Genomic DNA, 17,559 nt, shown 5'->3' on the forward strand with positions numbered 1-17,559 from the left:
GAAATCTGCCATGGAAGTTGACAACGAGGAGGCTGGAGGATTGGCTGAGGATGCGTCTTGATCGGCCATTGGAGAGATTGGCAGCTAAGCTTGTTGCTATGATACCATGAAGAAACTCACATATATGTAGTATAAGAAGAAAAACAGAGTAGGAAGAAATTAATAATTTCCTTTTGTATTCTCATTCATGGCATTTCAGTTTTTAATGTATTAATATAAATATATATATAAGAGTAACTTTAAGTAAAAGAAGGACATAGTGTCATCAGTTAGAGCAGTTTGAAATCGTATAAAATATGGATGAATGGAGGCGGTTGGAGCAGGTAATCCACATTAACTTGGTAATACTTGCAACCGTTTTGTCCATGTGTGCTAACATTGTGAAAAGGGTTAAAATCCTGATGTAATTTGTGGTAAGCTGAGTGACTTTGCAAATAAGTATTGACCAGCATGGCCTCAATAAAAAAGAAATTTGCAGAGGAAAGTAGTTTTTGGCGTTGGAGCTCTCTCTAAAAAATAAAAATAGTTGCAGCTCTCTCTAAAAATAGTTGTAGAAGGGACAAAGTAGACATTTTAAAAATTACCACTAGTATCAAAAATATGTATTTTTTTCTTCTAAAAAAGATGATATATATATATATATATTCAAATAAAGTTACTCTATTTGTGTGAAAAATAAAATCGTAAGAAAATTATCCTAAATAAAATTTAAGATTACTTAGTTGAATGGCGTGGCACATACATGCGTGCCCAAAGATGTCTCCCTTTAATCATAAATTTGGCTGTTTTTTGTCCATTGAGCACCGCCACTATCATTGATGCGTCCGTGAACACCACTCGTCCATACATTGGCGCCATCCCCATTGGTGCCCTCTCTATCATCACCATCTCCACACACGGCCACCCAAACTTCCTACATATGTGCAAATGCATTCAAATTTATTAATAAATAAATTCCAATTACTATTGATCAATCAAATAGTAAAATTTCTCCTCTCAACACTAAATATGAAATAACATGTATATACATGCAAAAACATGGGTCAAGGTTTCAATTTTTATTTAGATTATTTTATAGCCAATAAATTTACATTGAATTGAATATAATATAAATTTCAATTAATTAATCATATAATATATCCATCTCACAACAAGTATCATGATTATAAAGTATTTTCTCACTAAAAGATATAATAGGAGAGATTATTTTAGATTAATTTTATATAGCCGATAAATTAAATTAGAGCAAATGATACTTTTAAATTAAATTGACAATACATGAATAGTTTGGAGAGCATTTTAGAAAATTTTAATAACAATAATGAGTAGACTTTTTTGTATATATAATGCGCTAATTGCAAACAAATTAAATAGTTTAAAAGCTGGGAAATTATTAATTATATGCTGATATTTTTTTTTATCGCATACTGATATATATGTTCAAAAATATTTGCATAGTCAATCTTATATGCTCCAACAAAATTGACTATCCGCACCAACCAACAGCGCATATATATAATAATTTCCCATCATAATCAAATTCTGATTAGAATCCCACATCAAATTATTCTCCCAGATTTTGAGGGCGTGAGAAGAACAAAAAGTTAAGTGATTACATGTTAAAAAAGTCCTTGATTTCGTCCCGAGTTAGCGGATACCCCCTCGAGAAAGTGATGAACATAGACCTCTGCTCCTCCGGCGACTGTTCGGTCTCCGGCGACCACGGCCTCGCGATCGGATTCAACATTAACGCTGAAGATGAGCAAGAGTGCTTCTGCAACAACTGATGCGAAGGCTCCTCCCACACGCTTTGCAGAACAGAAGGCCGCGAAATATGAAGCCGGTCACTAGACAGAACCTGTCGAGTGGCTGTCTCCATAATATGATCATCAAATATGATTTCCGAAACGTTCCTGAGGAAATAAACGACGCCTTTGAGAGCAACGTGGCGGTGATGATCGAAGAAGCTAAGCCCGATTGGGTCGGCGAGGAGATGGGTATTGGTGAGTGGAAGCTGTTCATCTTCCTCTTGATCTGATGGAGTGTTGAAGATGAGGCGGTGGAGGCAGGCGTAGGCTTCGGCGAGGAAGCGGAGGACGACATGGTCGGGAGATGAGGAGACGTGGCGGATGAAGTCGTGGTGGCCAATGGACTCGAACCAGAACCAGAGGGACATGACCCAATGCATGGCGAGTCGGGGTTGGCCGAGGCGATGGACGAGACGGATGAAGAAGTCGCGTTCTTGTCTGTGGAAGAGGACGAGATCGAGGGCGCTTGGCGGGTTGAAGGCGGCCATGGAGAGATCGATCATGGCGGGGGCTGATTAATTGGTTACTTCCTCGAGGGTGCAGTGGGAAATGCACACATGCCTCTTCGGACGCGGTGTATTAAATTAATTAATAATTGCATAGAGGATGTGGGTTCGGGTCGGGTCGGGCCGGGTCGAGAAGGGATGAACGGGTGAAAAATGTTGGGATTGAGTGCAAAATTACTGAAAAGAGTACTGGAAGATGAGGAGTGGGCATCCACATTTGGAAGGTACGACGTTAGTTGGATGGGAAATATATATGTATAGTTTTAATTAAGATATTCTTAATAGATTTATATATATGTAAGTCATTTATTATAAATTATATGGATAATTAATCATTTTATTTTGTGGGATTATATTTTAGTAGAAAAATATAGTTATACTTATATTAGTTTTGATTATTTCTCTTTTTCAATAAATAGATAAATGTCCTTTTAATCTATTAAAATAAGATATTTTTAATAATTACATAGAAAAAAATATAACGTTACATCATTATCAATACGTATATGATATGACATCAAAAATTGGTCTTTTTTTAGCACAAATAACGGGGTATAATTAAATCAAAAACTTTCAAAATTAAATATGAAATCATGCATTTGAGCTATGATTTCAACAAACTTACAATTAAAGTGAACGTCTCGACGAGACAAACCCAACGACATTGAAATCGGTCCAATATGAGCCCAAATGGGCCCAAATCATTGACTTGATATATATATTCAGAAGCTTCAGAATATTAAGTGGGCAACCAAATGATAACATAATATGAAATTCTTATAGTTGAGTGGAGCGGCTCGACGAGAAAAACCTAAAGAGCCCAAGGTATTTTAATTATAACATCATTAAGACACTTAAATACTTGGCGAACGCTCTATTATTATGCAAATAAATATGAGACATCCGATGTAACACTTCGAATTTGCCCCATATATTCTTTATATTTACGGAGCATGTCACTATATATCAAAAACTATAAATATACCATTACTCTATAAATTAGGGAGGACTTTCTGGAGTTGGAGATCAAGAGAGCTCTAAGACATGAGGAATCTTGGAGCTCCACCCACGCACCATCGACGGTGAATCCTTGCCACCCAACCATCAATGCAGAACTTTAACCAACATATCATTACCAAATATCTACCTAGCCACCATCGCTGGACCACAAATCTCCTGGTCTCCATCGCACCTCCAGCAAACCACAATCATCAGATCATACTAACCCGACTATGGTTCTCTAAGCATCGCCATCTGACTACAGTCCTTCTGTCCTCGATAGCCCACATAATATAGTCCTCGGACCATTGTTTCACGACCATATCCTTTCAACCTATATCGCTTGACTATGGTCCATCCAATCTCTATCGCCTAACTATGATCTCTCTGACCTATGTCGCCCGACTACAATCCTTTGATCTTCATCGCTCAACGATTATGATCCTTGGGCCACCATCTCTTGACTACAATCCCTCCGGCCTCGCTCACCCTGCAACAATCTCTCCGACCTCTATCTCCTGTCGACTATGACACTTACAACCTTAGTCAACAAATGATACATCATGATAACCAAATCTATACCAGACTTAGAAAATTTGGGTTTGGGTTGACCCGTTTAACAAATGGGTCTGGTTCGGGTCTTAATTTTTGAAGCATTTATCGAGTTTTATTTTGGTCAACCCGTTAACCCAAAAATAACACGAGTTTGACCCACATCCCCATCTAGCAGTTTCTAACAATTAAATAAATGCTAATAACTAGACCCCTCTGCTTCGCCCGATTATTTGATACCTAATTTCTAAAGCCAGGGTTTCCTTCTCCATGGCAAAAAATGAGACACTTATGCTTCTGCTTCCTTTAGTTCTCTCAGTTACCAAGTAGTAGATGAGGCATTGTGAGATGACTCCCCGATTGCAAGTTCTCTCCTCCCTTCTCCATCTTCATTCTTCTTAGCATTTCTTTAATCAGTATTTCTCTGGTTTAGGTAAAATGAAGAATGTGTAGATTAACTCATATTGTTCTTTTATTTTTAGATAATTGCTCAATTTGTAATTTTAATATTTGACTTGGATTCTTTGAGCAATGATTTTTTTTTTTTTTGAGTTTGGCCATTTGAGATATGATGCACTACCAACAACTACTTTTGATTTAGTATGGAGTGTGCAGATTATTAGTTTGGTTAGTTGTTATTGAAGAATAGAGATTGGTGGGATGATTATTTTTGGTTAGGGTTGACCCTAACCCTAGGCCAACACTGCTTTTCATTTTTGATTAGGTTGTGGCATCAACTATCGTTGCAGATTACTATTAGGAGTTAAGTGTTTGTTGGAGCTCGGTTGCCTCGTAATTCTCAAGTTACCTTAATGGTAATTTTTTTCTCCTCAAATAATTGATGTGTTGTGCTGCTTCTGTGATAAACTTCTAAAATTGTGATCATGTGATCCTTTAGTATGGTGAAAAGAAGTAATGGAAATGGTGTAACATGGAAAATACTGAAATGATTTAGTATATTGTTTATTACTTTGTTCATCTCCTTATATATTTAATGTAATGATATATCTTGATTATAACATTAAAGAGAATGCTTTAGTATGTTGTTTGTTACTTTTCATCTCCTTAAATATTTAATTAAGTTAGTTTGGGCTAGCTTAATTAGGTCAACTGGGTCAACATTTGGCTTGGGAAGCTAGGAGTGATGAATTTAGTATATGGAGCTCCTATGATAGGTGCTCATACAAGGTTTGAAGTTAAAGAGCCAGTGTGATGCAGATTGCATCCCACTATATATGCATCTTGAGTGTGAATTTGGGTTATGAACTACTTCATGGGTGCTTGACTTTAGTTTAAGGAGCTCAGGGTTCAATGGCTAAGCATAGGGCATTTAAACTAGTTATTAGATCCAAAGCAAGATGATGATTCAGATATTTAGGATTTGAATGACCATAGCTAAAAATGAGGTCAACATCCTCAATAGCGAGGGTAACCTCACTACAACGATAATTTTTTTCATCACCTCTCAATCATCAACCATTGTTGCATCAATTTTTTAGGCAATCTTGATTACAACATTAAAGAGATATTTATGTCAAAATCTTAATCATGATTGTAGCCAAGCAAGTTCCTCCAATATTTTCAATGTCCATAGTAATCTTGTTGGAAATAATCTTTTGTAAGGCTTCCATAAAATATAAGGAGGCTTTGAGAGAATCTCAAACTCTATATAGTCCCCAGCTAAACTTTTAATTCTTAGGCAAGGTCTTAGACTTGATCTCAAAAAGGTTGTAACAATCTAAAGACAGACTAATCTTCACCTTTGATTCAGGATACATGCACCATTGGCCTCCTCCCAATCAAGGTATAATTGATCATATGGGGATTTGATTCAAACATGTTAATATAATCGAGTTACATTAAGATAAATAGCCTCAAATAGGTCAAAGATTCTTACTGGACTTCTTTCGACCTCTTTTATACAGGTTAATACCATCAAACAATATTTTGAAAAATAACCTTGGATAGATCAAGCATCATTGTTGGATTCCTTCTATCGACCTCTTTTTTATTAGTTAACGCTATAAAGCAATGCTTTGGCAAATAACTTCAGATATGTTAAACATATTTGATGGATCTATCTCATCATCCTCTTCCACACATGTTAATGTCATAAATCAATGTTTTGACAAATAACCTTGGATAGTTCAAATATACTTGGTGAATTTCTCTTGACCTCTCATATGCAGATTAACATCATTGAGCAATGCGCTGATAATTAACCTTAGATAAGTCAAGCATCATTAGTAGATTTTATCAACCTTCCATGCTGGTTAACATCATTATGTGATACTCTGATAAATAACCTTGTATATGTCATATATTCTAAGTAGATTTCTCATAACATATTCTATAATAATCAAGACTTTGAAACATCTCTCTCAACCTCACCACCACTATCATTGGCCCTTTAAATGATCGCCACTATTGACCCTTTGCCTCTCAACCATCATCATTAGCACTTTAACCCCTGATGACCATCACCTGACCGCCATTATTGACACACCAACCATCCACCCTCAATTGGGTTGTCCGATGCCTACCCCCATCAGCATTGATACCTTCCACCTTCAATTGAATGCAACCTGACCGCTGCTGTCATTGGCCCTTTACTTCATCGCTACTGTTGGCCCTTTGCCTCTTGATTATCGCCGTCGGCCCTTTACTCCCTGACAATCATCATTGGCCCTTTATGAAATTTTCGCGATAGTTTGTAATTGCTGAAATGTATATAAAAAATCAATATTATGCCTTAATTTAATTTTTCATGGTTAGGGGGTCTGTCATTTATGCTTTATTAGAAACACTATAACAATAATATAAGGGAATTCATCCATCAACTAAGGAATGTATGTCTCAATTTCCTTGACCGCTTTTCATCAATGGCAAGAGACTTAAAAGATGAAAATGAGCTTCTTCTTATAATTCTTTCTACTTTCCTTCGAAGAGTGTCCACTAATTGTACATAATATGCTCATCTTGAAACTCAAAGTAAAACTTTTATTTGATTACTTCAATTCACTGAGAAGAGGCACTTGGAGGTTCATTCTTCATAGTGCTCTCCATCTTTCTTCAAATCATATCATGATATTACTTTGATTGACATTATATGTGGAGGATGGAAGAAGAAAGTGACAAATTTAAATGAAAAAGAAGGTAAAAGATTTCAAACTATTTGCGCTAAACATTGACTTGTATAAAATGATAAGACAAAGTCTATTTGTGTTACAACAAGAAAATTTCAAGATCCAACTACTAATTAGCTCATTCTAAATATCATTAAGATAAACATCGCATAAAGACTTTTATAATCCGCTAAATATAAAAGATTCTAAACCTTTTAATAGAATTCTCAATAACATCAATAATATAATATTTTCTTGGCACTCCATGACAATAATTTGCTGATTAATTTATTTATATTTAAGATTGAAATAAATAAAAAATTTATATTATTAAATAAAATTTATGCCAACAAAATAATTTTCCATGGTCGCGGGGTCCACCGTATTTGTTTCATTACCCCGACGATAAAATGAGGGAATCTGCTCGTCGACTGAGAACTTAGTGGCTCAGTTTGTTCACACGATTTCTTCAATGGCAGGAGACTTATCCTCGCCTAAGTATTCTTCCCCTCCGGCCAAATCCCCCGCCGTGCTCTACGGCGGTGGAATCACCCCCTTCGTTATCCTTTCTAGCGTGGTGGCTGCCTCCGGCGGCATCTTGTTTGGCTTTGACCTCGGCATCTCAGGCATTTAACTGATCATTTATTCGATTAGTTTTCCGTTCAATTCCATCCGAGTAAATATAAATTGCTATATGCAGGCGGAGTAACGGCAACCGGTTCATTTCTGAACAAGTTCTTCCCCGACGTCTATTTTAAGATGAAGAGAGACCATATTCATGTCAGAAACTACTGCAAGTTTAACAGTCAAGCACTGACGGCGTTCACTTCCTCTCTTTACATCGCAGGGCTTTTTTCATCTCTGTTTGCTTCAAGGATAACGGAGAAGTACGGCCGCCGGCCATCGATGGTCATCGGAGGTGCTCTGTTCTTGGCCGGATCGGCGATGGGTGGAGCTGCCATGAATGTTTACATGCTCATTTTGGCTAGAATCCTGCTTGGTTTTGGCGTCGGATTCACCAATCAGGTAATTTGTGGCTTATGGATATTTGATCTTGGCATCTTGCTAGTTGCAATATAGTCAGTCTAATCATCTTATCATTCAAAAGCCAAAGATTCAATTTTTACAGCGAACAAAGACTAAAGAATATCCCTTATGAAAAATTTAACGATTAATTTTATTCGGTACTCCATGGGTAGAGAAATTATTACGTCTTCGGCATAATTTTATGTCTGGACTCTAATTAAATGAAGACAAGTAACTCTAACGTGGTCCGACGATCCAACCCACTTGTATACACACTGTGCACAACTTGTACATAGTATATGTACAAGGAGAATTTATAATATACATTTTAGGCAGGGTCGGGTCATCGTGCCAGAATATAAAAAAATTCACGTGTCTATACTTAATTGGAAGTTTGTACGTAGAGTTATATCCGCAATCCGCACGTAATAATGTCTCTGATGGGAGTGATTTAGTTACTATTTTGTTTTGTAAATATTATTAAATTGTTAACATAGAAATACATTATAAATACTAATCTATTAATTAAATAAATGCATAAATATAATATATTTTGTTTTAAAAATAGCATTCAAATATAAGGGAGCTTAAAAAATGGTCCAATTGTTTGGGTTAAGTTTATTTGAGGGTGTGGGGAACTCATGATAAGTATAATTAACGAATCAAGTAGTTTTATTTTATGACTTTAGATTTAAAAATAATAAATAATAACTTAGTCAATGGTCACAGCTATACCTTCAGATAATGTACGTAATATACCAAATCAAATAAAATTTTATTTAAAATTAGAAAATATTTAATCATTTAATTATCAAATGCGTTTTCTGTTTTTAATTATATGTGTTATGTAAGCACAAATTAGTTTTTTTTTTCATTTACAATTACAAACTAGATAGAAAAAAAAAATCTTTCTAGAATAAAAAATTCTTCTTTTGTTCATTTTATGAATTTTAAAAATTTTAGTGGAATTAAAATTTAATATAAAATTTTAAGTACGCTCAATCAAATAATAAACTTAAATTTTTGCTGTTTCTGAAAATATTAAATATGATTTACCAATGGGGCTTTTTTTTTTTTTTCCGCTTGTCGGATCTTCATAATTAAGCGTTGCCAAGTTCAGATAAAACAGAAAGTAAAACAAAGAAGCATAATTAAAAAAGAATTTATATTTTTTGTACGTCACACAACTTTAGATTCCTAATCATTAAGAAGATTATACAGTATTTGTCGATACCTTTTTAATTAAGTGTTAGTTTGGGTCAATTTTTTTTTTATTGATTTTTCAAATAATATTTTAGTATAAAATTTTTTGGAATAAAAAATTTTGCATTAAAAGTTTTTTTTTGAAAGTAATAAAAAAAGCTGTCTCAAACAAAGGCTTTATTTGGGACGGCTTTTTTACTGCTTTGTAAAGATGATTTATAGTACAAAAATCTCTAAAAAACAGGAAAAGAATTAGTGATCTATAGCTATCCCAAGTAAAGCCTAAGCCTAAGGTTTCGTTTGGGACAATTTTCTTGCTGCTTTTTAAAACAATTTTTTAGTACAAAAATTAAAAATTTTGTATTAAAAAGCTCTTTCAAGAAGCAGTAAGAAAATCGTCCCAAACTAAATCTAAATTACAATATTAGTGACGCTAATAAAATAAGCCAACCTGAGGAGATTTGGTAGCTAGGTTAAAATAAGATGGTTTCATTTTGTCTTATATGAGTCATTAGTCGTATAAAAATACAATCATATTTACGTACTTAAGCCACCTAAGCCACCTAATTAGTCATGAAGATAATTTAAAATTTAATTAATCAATTCTTTAGTTATGATTAAACTCAGTGCTTGCCGAAATCTCAAATCACCTTAAGAGATTCAACCTATTCGGTCATCAGAACTCATCGATTGAACTCGTAGCCCGATAGGATTTATGCACTTATCTATTCGTCTATGACAATATGGTTAGATGTTAATAATAAAACAACAATAAAAGGACGGCATAAGCTTGCTGATTGTGGATGCAATTATTGATGGTGGCTGTCGGCGGTGATCACCGAAACATATAATATAATTATGTAGCTATCTTAGCTCTCTAACCTACTTGTAGAAAATGAGGCATTTTGGTTAATTTGGTGAGAATCTAAAACACTTTAGTAAGCAATTTATATTGATTTTCTTAAGTATAGATTATTTATCTAGTGTTTGAGTGTCTTAATGATATCCGAATCAAATGATCTCACATTTGTTGGATTCATCTCATTAAGCTGCTTGATTTGACTAATAGCACATAATATTTGGTGGTCTTTTGAATCTTCAATTAATATTAATTTTTTTTAAATATGCTTTAAATATTTGATTTGGGCTTATTTAAATTTAGATAAGAATATTTATTACGGTGTCCATGAATTCGTATCATCGAAACATTTAATTTAACTATAAGTTATTGAAATTGGAGATTGGGTGCTCTTAATTTAGATCCAAAAGTTTCCAATTCAAATATTTGCTTGATATCCATGCTTGTAAAGTCAATATTCTGGAGACACATCAATAATGATTGTTAGAGTGCTAAAAGATCTAATATATTACCCTGTATTTCATAATGTAAACTCTTTTCTTAATGGCAGCACTTTGATGGTAGCAACTTCCTTTACCTTTGCAACCTCCTTGATAGCTACTGCCTAACTTTGAAGAAATACATGATTATGACAAGTTTTTAAAGAAAATGATTCTATTGATTAAGATTACTCTAATGATTTTCTATGCATCTAAGCTCATTGAGTTTATGAAAACAATTTTGTTTAAATTTAAGCACATAAAGAATCGTTCTTCGTCATATTACAAGAATAAATACATCAACAATAATTAAGCTCCAAAAGGTAAGAGAGATCAAAGAAAAAAAAGGTGAGATTCCTTCTAATTTTTTTGGGTCAATGAAGAAAGAGAGAAGCAGATATTGAATAGAGAATGTATTTCGTTGTTTAATCAGGTATAGAAGGCAGGTATATATAGAGGATTTAGTGGCTCATAATACAAGATAACCTATTCTATACTATCACATCATTACAAACATAAATAGATATACATAAGTATTTATTTAGTATGCTCTAATACGCCCATGCAAATTGATGGTGCTTGAGTAACTGTCAGTTTGAGTCGTAGTTGATGAAATCTTGGTGTAGAGAGAGGTTTGGTGAAGATATCGGCCACTTGATCAATTGTATTGATAGGAAGAAGACGAATGCTTTGAGTTTGTATGTGATCCCGTATAAAATTTTGATCTATTTCAATATGTTTTGTACGAGCGTGGAAAACAAGATTGTTGGCTAAAGCTATTGCAGAGGTGTTGTCGCAGTAGAGATCGGTAGGCGAGTTTTGTGGTATTCCAAAATCAGTAAGAAGTCTTCATGAAATCCAAATTATATTCGAGGTTGAGGCAGCTAGGGCACGGTATTCTGATTCGGTAGAAGATCTATAGACTGTGTGTTGCTTCTTAATAGTCCAAGAGATGAGTGTTTCCCCAGAAAGGAACAATACCCCAAAGTTGATTTGCTAGATATAGGATCGCCAGCCCAATTGACATCTAAAAAGGATTGAAGGACAAGATTAGTTTTAGTGATCGATATATCATAGTCAAGCATACCTTTGATGTAACGTAGAAGTCTTTTGAGTTCATATGCTGAGATAGTAAGTTGACGCTGTAGGCAATATCCAGACGAGTAAGCATTAAATATTGGAGAGATCCTATAATTCATCTGTAAGTAGTAGGATTGGTAAGCGTAGACTCTTCCTTGAATGTGACGGAAAGCTTTGTACATGTCGGGTTGGATAAAGAATTGCAATTCATGAGATTTGCATGTTGTAGAATATGTAGAACATATTTCTATTGTGACAGAAAGTATTGCTTCTTGTCGTAAGCTATATTAATACCAAGAAATTTGTTAGCCTCACCCACATGCTTCATCATGAACTTCTTGTTTATTTGAGCCAAGATTTCAGTGATTGCATCTTGGTTGTTGCCAGTTATTAGGATATCGTCAACATATATGAGTAAGAATATTTGAGTGTTTGATTGAACAGATTAGGAGAGATTGATCAGTTTGACTATACATGAACCCCAATGATACCAAGTATGATGTAAATGTGTTGAACCACTATCTTGGAGCTTGTTTAAAGCTGTAGAGAACTTTGTGGAGACAACAGACGTATTCAGGATGAGATGAATCTTCAAATCCTTTCGATTGTTTCATATAAACTGTCTCAGAAATGATGCCATGTAGGAAAGCATTTGCAACATCCTATTGCTAAACTTGCCAGTTATTGTATAGAGCGATAGTTAAAAGAATATGAATTGTAGGCAATTTCACAACTGGGTTGAATGTCTCTGAGTAATCAATGCCATATTCTTGATGATTGCCCTATGCTACAAGAAGCGCTTTGTGAGTGGCAACCGATCAATCGGCGTGAATTTTTGTGCGATATGTCCACATGCAACCCAAAATAGATGAGTCAGATCGTGGCTTGACGAGACTCCATGTTCTTGGCTTTTGGAGAGCAAGGAACTCATTTGACATGGCTTGATGCCATTCACGATGTTTAACAGCTTCCATGTAAGATGTCGGGTCGGGAATATAATCATGATTAGTTTGACGATGAGGTAGATTTAATCTGGTAACACATTTTAAAGAACTTGTCTTTTTCCTAGTAATCATGGGGTGAGACGGTAGGAGAGGATTATATGGTAATTGAGATATCTCGGCTTGAGTGAGAACATGAGAAGAAGATATGGTAGGATTAAAATGAGGAGGAAGAACATGTTCAATATGCTCTTGAGTTCTAATAAGTATAGGAATATGCTGAGTGAGAACTGGTTGATTGGAAACATGTGTTAAAAAAGAGGGTGGAACAGCAGTAGTTTGATTTGGAATTGGTGAGGAGGTATTGAAGAACGGGAAATAGTGCTCATGAAAAGTAGTATGCCGAGATATAAAAATTTTGTTTGTGGATATATTCAAACATTTATATCCTTTGTGAATATAAGAATATCCAAGAAAGACACACGATTTGGCTTTTGGTTGAAGTTTGTGTCTAGAATGAGATGAGGTTAAAGGAAAACATTTACAACCAAATATACGAAGGTGATTATACTCATGTTTTAATTATGCCATGTAAGAGTTTATACGGAGAGACATTGTTCGTAGTAGGGGAGGGCATTCTATTAATAAAGTAAATGAAGGTCAAGACAGCATTAGGCCAGTATCTATATGGGACAGAGGAAGTGACCAACAAAGATCTGACAGTCTCAATGATATGTATGTGTTTATGTTTAGCAACATCATTTTGCTTAGGCATGTAAAGACATGAAACCTGATGAGAGATGCCATGAGTCCTAAGGAACTGAGTTAGCGAGTGATTCTTATATTTCGCACCACCGTCGGTGTGAAGCATTTTGATGTGATGAGAAGTATACTTTTCAATATTAGTTTTGAATTGAATGAAAATATTAGTAAGTTCAACTTTGTGGCGCAAAGGAAAAATCCAGGTAAATCAAGAAAAATCATCTACAAAAATTACATAGTACTTGTAACCTTGAGTAGATATAGCCGGAGCTGGACCCTAGACATCATCGTGAATTAAAGAAAGAAGAGATTTGTGATGATGTTCAAACTTATCAAAAAAAAGTTTATGTCCTTTAGCCTCTTTACAAGATTTGCAAGAAAAGAAAAGTTTATCTATATGTAAGCTAGGATTACAATGAGAAATGATATTAAAATTAAATAGATAATAAATTGTATTGAAGAGATGATGTATGAAGAATGTGAGATAAGTAAAGCTTTCGAGATGGGGTTAGTAACAACTCCGAACCTGAGTGTGCTATATTGACTAATCGACCATCGCCAACCGTTATTGAGCTCTGGCCTTGATAAGGAGCCGAAACAGATAAATTTTTAAGGGAATTCGTGAGATGTGACGAAGCGCCCAAATCCAAATACCAATTTGTTTGGAAAATTTTCCGAGCTTGCGACCAGGGCAATGTTATGGTCATTCTTGAATGAAGGCACATATTACCAGTGCTTTAAAAACCGGACCGGACCGGCCGGTTCGACCGGTTCAACCGTGAACCAGTCACAAGGCCGGTCCGGTTCAGCACTAAAACCGCTTCTGCAAAGAACCGGACTGAACCGGTCAACCGGTCCGGTTATTTTTGAACCGGCCGGTTCAAATCTCACAAAGCATATTACAGATTGAGTCTGTGCCAACAAGCTTGAGCAAAATGTCCCCTTTTGTAGCAGATTTAGCAAGTGATGGATTGAACGGGTGGACGAGGAGTATTTGTCTGATTCGCATAGTTTCGAACTCTGTTGCGATGTCCGCGACCTCTATACGAGACCAGAGTTGTGGATGGATCATTTGGGGAAGAGACAAAGGTGTTATCGAAGGCAAGATTTATTTCTTAGCTCAGTAATAGGGGGTAGAGTTAGTCAAGAGAGATCGACATTAGCATGGTTCTAATAGCGATCTTGAACGATTGATATGTATTTGTCAGACCTTTGAGTATAAACAAGTTTATGTCTTCCGTGTCTACCGACGATCCCACCGCGAGATTTGATCAACTAAAGCTTTGTTTTCAGACAAGTATTGTGTCATTGTGGAATTCTTGAGGGAGATATTGTGGAGTTCATTCTTAAGTTGAATGACTTTGGAGCGATTTGTTGATTGAAATCTTATTTCAAGAGTGAATCAGATTTCTACGGTAGATTCAAGATTTACCACGTATGGTAGCACCGTCGCCGAAATGGTGGAGCAAATAGCCGCATAAAGATTTTGATCAATAAGAATCCATTGCGTGTGTAAGGGATTAGGAATAGAAGGTCCGTTCGATTGTTGTAGATGTCTTGAAGGAGGATTGCAGGTAAGATCAAGAAAATTTTCAAATCCATTTGCTTTGAAAATTTTCGCGATCTTAGATCACCACAAGACGTAATTGTCAGTTGTAAGAGGAACCATGACAAAAATTTTGAGATTAGAGACTACGAACTTGAGCGTCGAGGGAATAGATGTGTCTTCCGAAGAAGAGGAATCAATATGTTCATCTAGATGAGAAGAGATGGAGTTGGCCATGAGCGTGGATCGATCACCGCTTCTGATACCATGAAGAAAGAGAGAAGTAGATCTTGAACAGAGAAAGGAAAGAATAGAGAATGTATTTCGTTTTTTAATCAAATACAGATGACAAGTATATATAGAGGGATTTAGTGGCCAATAATACAAGATCTGCTTTAGCTATGCAACCACCTTGATAGCTACTACCTAACATAGAGGAAATACATGATTATGATAACTTTTTAAAGGGAAAGATTCAATGGGTTAAGATTGCTCTAATAATTTTCTATGCATCTAAGCTCATTGAGTTTCTATAAACAATTTTGTTTAAATTTAAGTAAATAAAGAATCATTCTTCGTCATCTTACAAGAACAAATACATCAACAACAATTAAGCACCAAAAGGTAAGAGATCAAAGAAGAAAGGTGAAATTCCTTGTAATGCACTCAAGCTCTTGAAATTATAGATTTATTCTGATATTTTAAATATTTTTAATCCAAAATTTTGATTAAATGACTTCTTTCTTAACTATATTATACTTACTATATTCTTACATATAAAATAGATTTAACTCTTACAAAATATTTAATTTTGTTTAATATTTAAAATTATTTTGAGAGAATTACATTAATACAACATAAATTATATTTATTTATAAAATTAGCACTTATATACCATTTTTTCTAACCATTGAACTTATATATTTACACGTCTCCTACTTAGGCTTCGTTTGTTTTTTTAGTGTTTTTGTAAAAGACAGTTTTAAAAAACATTAGTTTAGAAAAAGGAGTTTTGTAACGGAGAAGCATATATAAAAAGTTTTCTCAAAACTGCAGAAAAATGAAAAAAAAAAGAGTTATTGAGAACGTGATTTGACGAACCAAACAACACAAAAAAAAATTCCTCCGTTTCCAAAAACAAAAAAGGTAAAAAAATGCTCAAACAAACAAAGCCTTAAATCGTTGTGAATTTGAAAAAAGAAAAAAAGAATGAGTTAGAATTTTATCAAAAAGTTTGATATTTTGAGGAAATTAAAAAAATAAATGGTGGAAGAGAGGGGCATGGATATGCCAAATCCTGGTTAAACTAATTTCTCGCATACAACGTGGTTTCAGTCAATTCCACTGTACCTCTCAGAAATGGCCCCTCCTCGTCATCGAGGAGCCATTTCCGGCGGATTCGACTCCTGCATAAGCTTCGGCATCCTTATCGCAAACCTCATCAACTACGCCACTCAAAAGATCAAAGCCGGTTGGGGTTGGCGAGTCTCACTTTCCTCCGCCGCCATCCCCGCCACTTTCCTACTCGTCGGCTCCATCTTCCTACCGGAGACACCCAGCAGCATTATCCAACGCGGCGGCGATCTCCATCACGCCCGAATTCTCCTCCAAAAGATCCGCGGCTCCTCCGTCGATGTGAGCGAGGAATTCGAAGACCTCATCACCGCCACAACCGAAGCCTCCAAAGCCGTCTCCGCCAAACACCCATTTTTCCTACTCTTTCAACGAAATTACCGCCCACACATCGTGATGGCCATAGCCCTCCCTCTATTCCTTCAAGTCACCGGCATCAACGCGGTCAACTTCTACGCTCCCGTTATGTTCCGCACAATCGGGCAGAAGGAAAGCGCGGCACTCATGTCTGCAGTTATCACCAGGGTCATCAACTTGCTCTGCACGCTAACGGCGACGTTGGTCTTGGCGGACAGAGTGGGCAGGCGGGTTCTGTTTATCACAGGTACGGGAGAAATTAAACGAGCTGAACCTCCGCTCAGCTAGCTAGCTCAAGTGTTTTTCATTTCGTTAAGCTGAGCAATTTCGAACTAACCATTGCACAGGCGGGGTGGCGATGGTGGGAGCGCACGTGACTCTCGGCGCTGTGCTGATGTCGGAAATGCCCGACCACGGAACGATGAGCAAGGAGAATGCGTACGTGGTGGTGGCGTTGGTGTGCGTGTTCGTGGCGGCGTTCGGTTGGTCGTGGGGACCGATGGCGTGGCTGGTGACGAGCGAAATATTTCCGCTGGAAATACGGTCGGCGGGGCAGAGCATTCAGGTTTCCGTTAATTTCTTGATGGCATTTGCGGTGGCGCAAAGCCTGCTTGCAGTGCTCTGCGGACTGAAGGCGGGCCTCTTCTTATTGTTCGCCGGAGGCGTAATGGTGATGACGGTTTTTGCTTACTGGTTTGTGCCGGAGACGAAAGGAGTGCCGATGGAGCAGATGGGTCGCGTGTGGATCGATCATTGGTATTGGAAGAAATTTGTCACTACAAATAAGGTAGAGGATATGATCAAGGAACCGATTAATTCACACAGCTCATCTTGATCGGTTAATTATTAGGAGTTTTAACTATCAATTAATAAATTCAAAAAAAGAGAAATTATGTAATCCAGCATTTGAGATGATTGATAAACAGAAGTTTCAATATGAAATTAAATGTAGTTCGACATAAA

At 36.0% G+C, this 17,559-nt stretch overlaps 2 protein-coding genes across 2 annotated transcripts; one reads left to right on the forward strand and one right to left on the reverse strand.

Annotated features, from left to right (window-relative positions):
- Positions 1 to 714: 714 nt before the first annotated feature.
- Positions 715 to 2,311, reverse strand: LOC110115798. Its single transcript, XM_020849169.2, has 2 exons — positions 1,617 to 2,311; positions 715 to 913 (listed from the first exon to the last, which is right to left on the reverse strand). The coding sequence occupies exons 1-2, from the start codon at positions 2,309 to 2,311 to the stop codon at positions 715 to 717; spliced, it is 894 nt and encodes a 297-aa protein (XP_020704828.2).
- Positions 2,312 to 7,422: 5,111 nt separating this feature from the next.
- Positions 7,423 to 17,559, forward strand: LOC110115790 (hexose carrier protein HEX6-like). Its single transcript, XM_020849159.2, has 4 exons — positions 7,423 to 7,616; positions 7,691 to 8,016; positions 16,222 to 16,843; positions 16,944 to 17,559. The coding sequence occupies exons 1-4, from the start codon at positions 7,463 to 7,465 to the stop codon at positions 17,429 to 17,431; spliced, it is 1,590 nt and encodes a 529-aa protein (XP_020704818.1). The 5' UTR covers positions 7,423 to 7,462; the 3' UTR covers positions 17,432 to 17,559.

This window comes from Dendrobium catenatum, unplaced genomic scaffold, assembly GCF_001605985.2.
Source record: "Dendrobium catenatum unplaced genomic scaffold, ASM160598v2 fragScaff_scaffold_1482, whole genome shotgun sequence".
NCBI lineage: Eukaryota > Viridiplantae > Streptophyta > Magnoliopsida > Asparagales > Orchidaceae > Dendrobium > Dendrobium catenatum.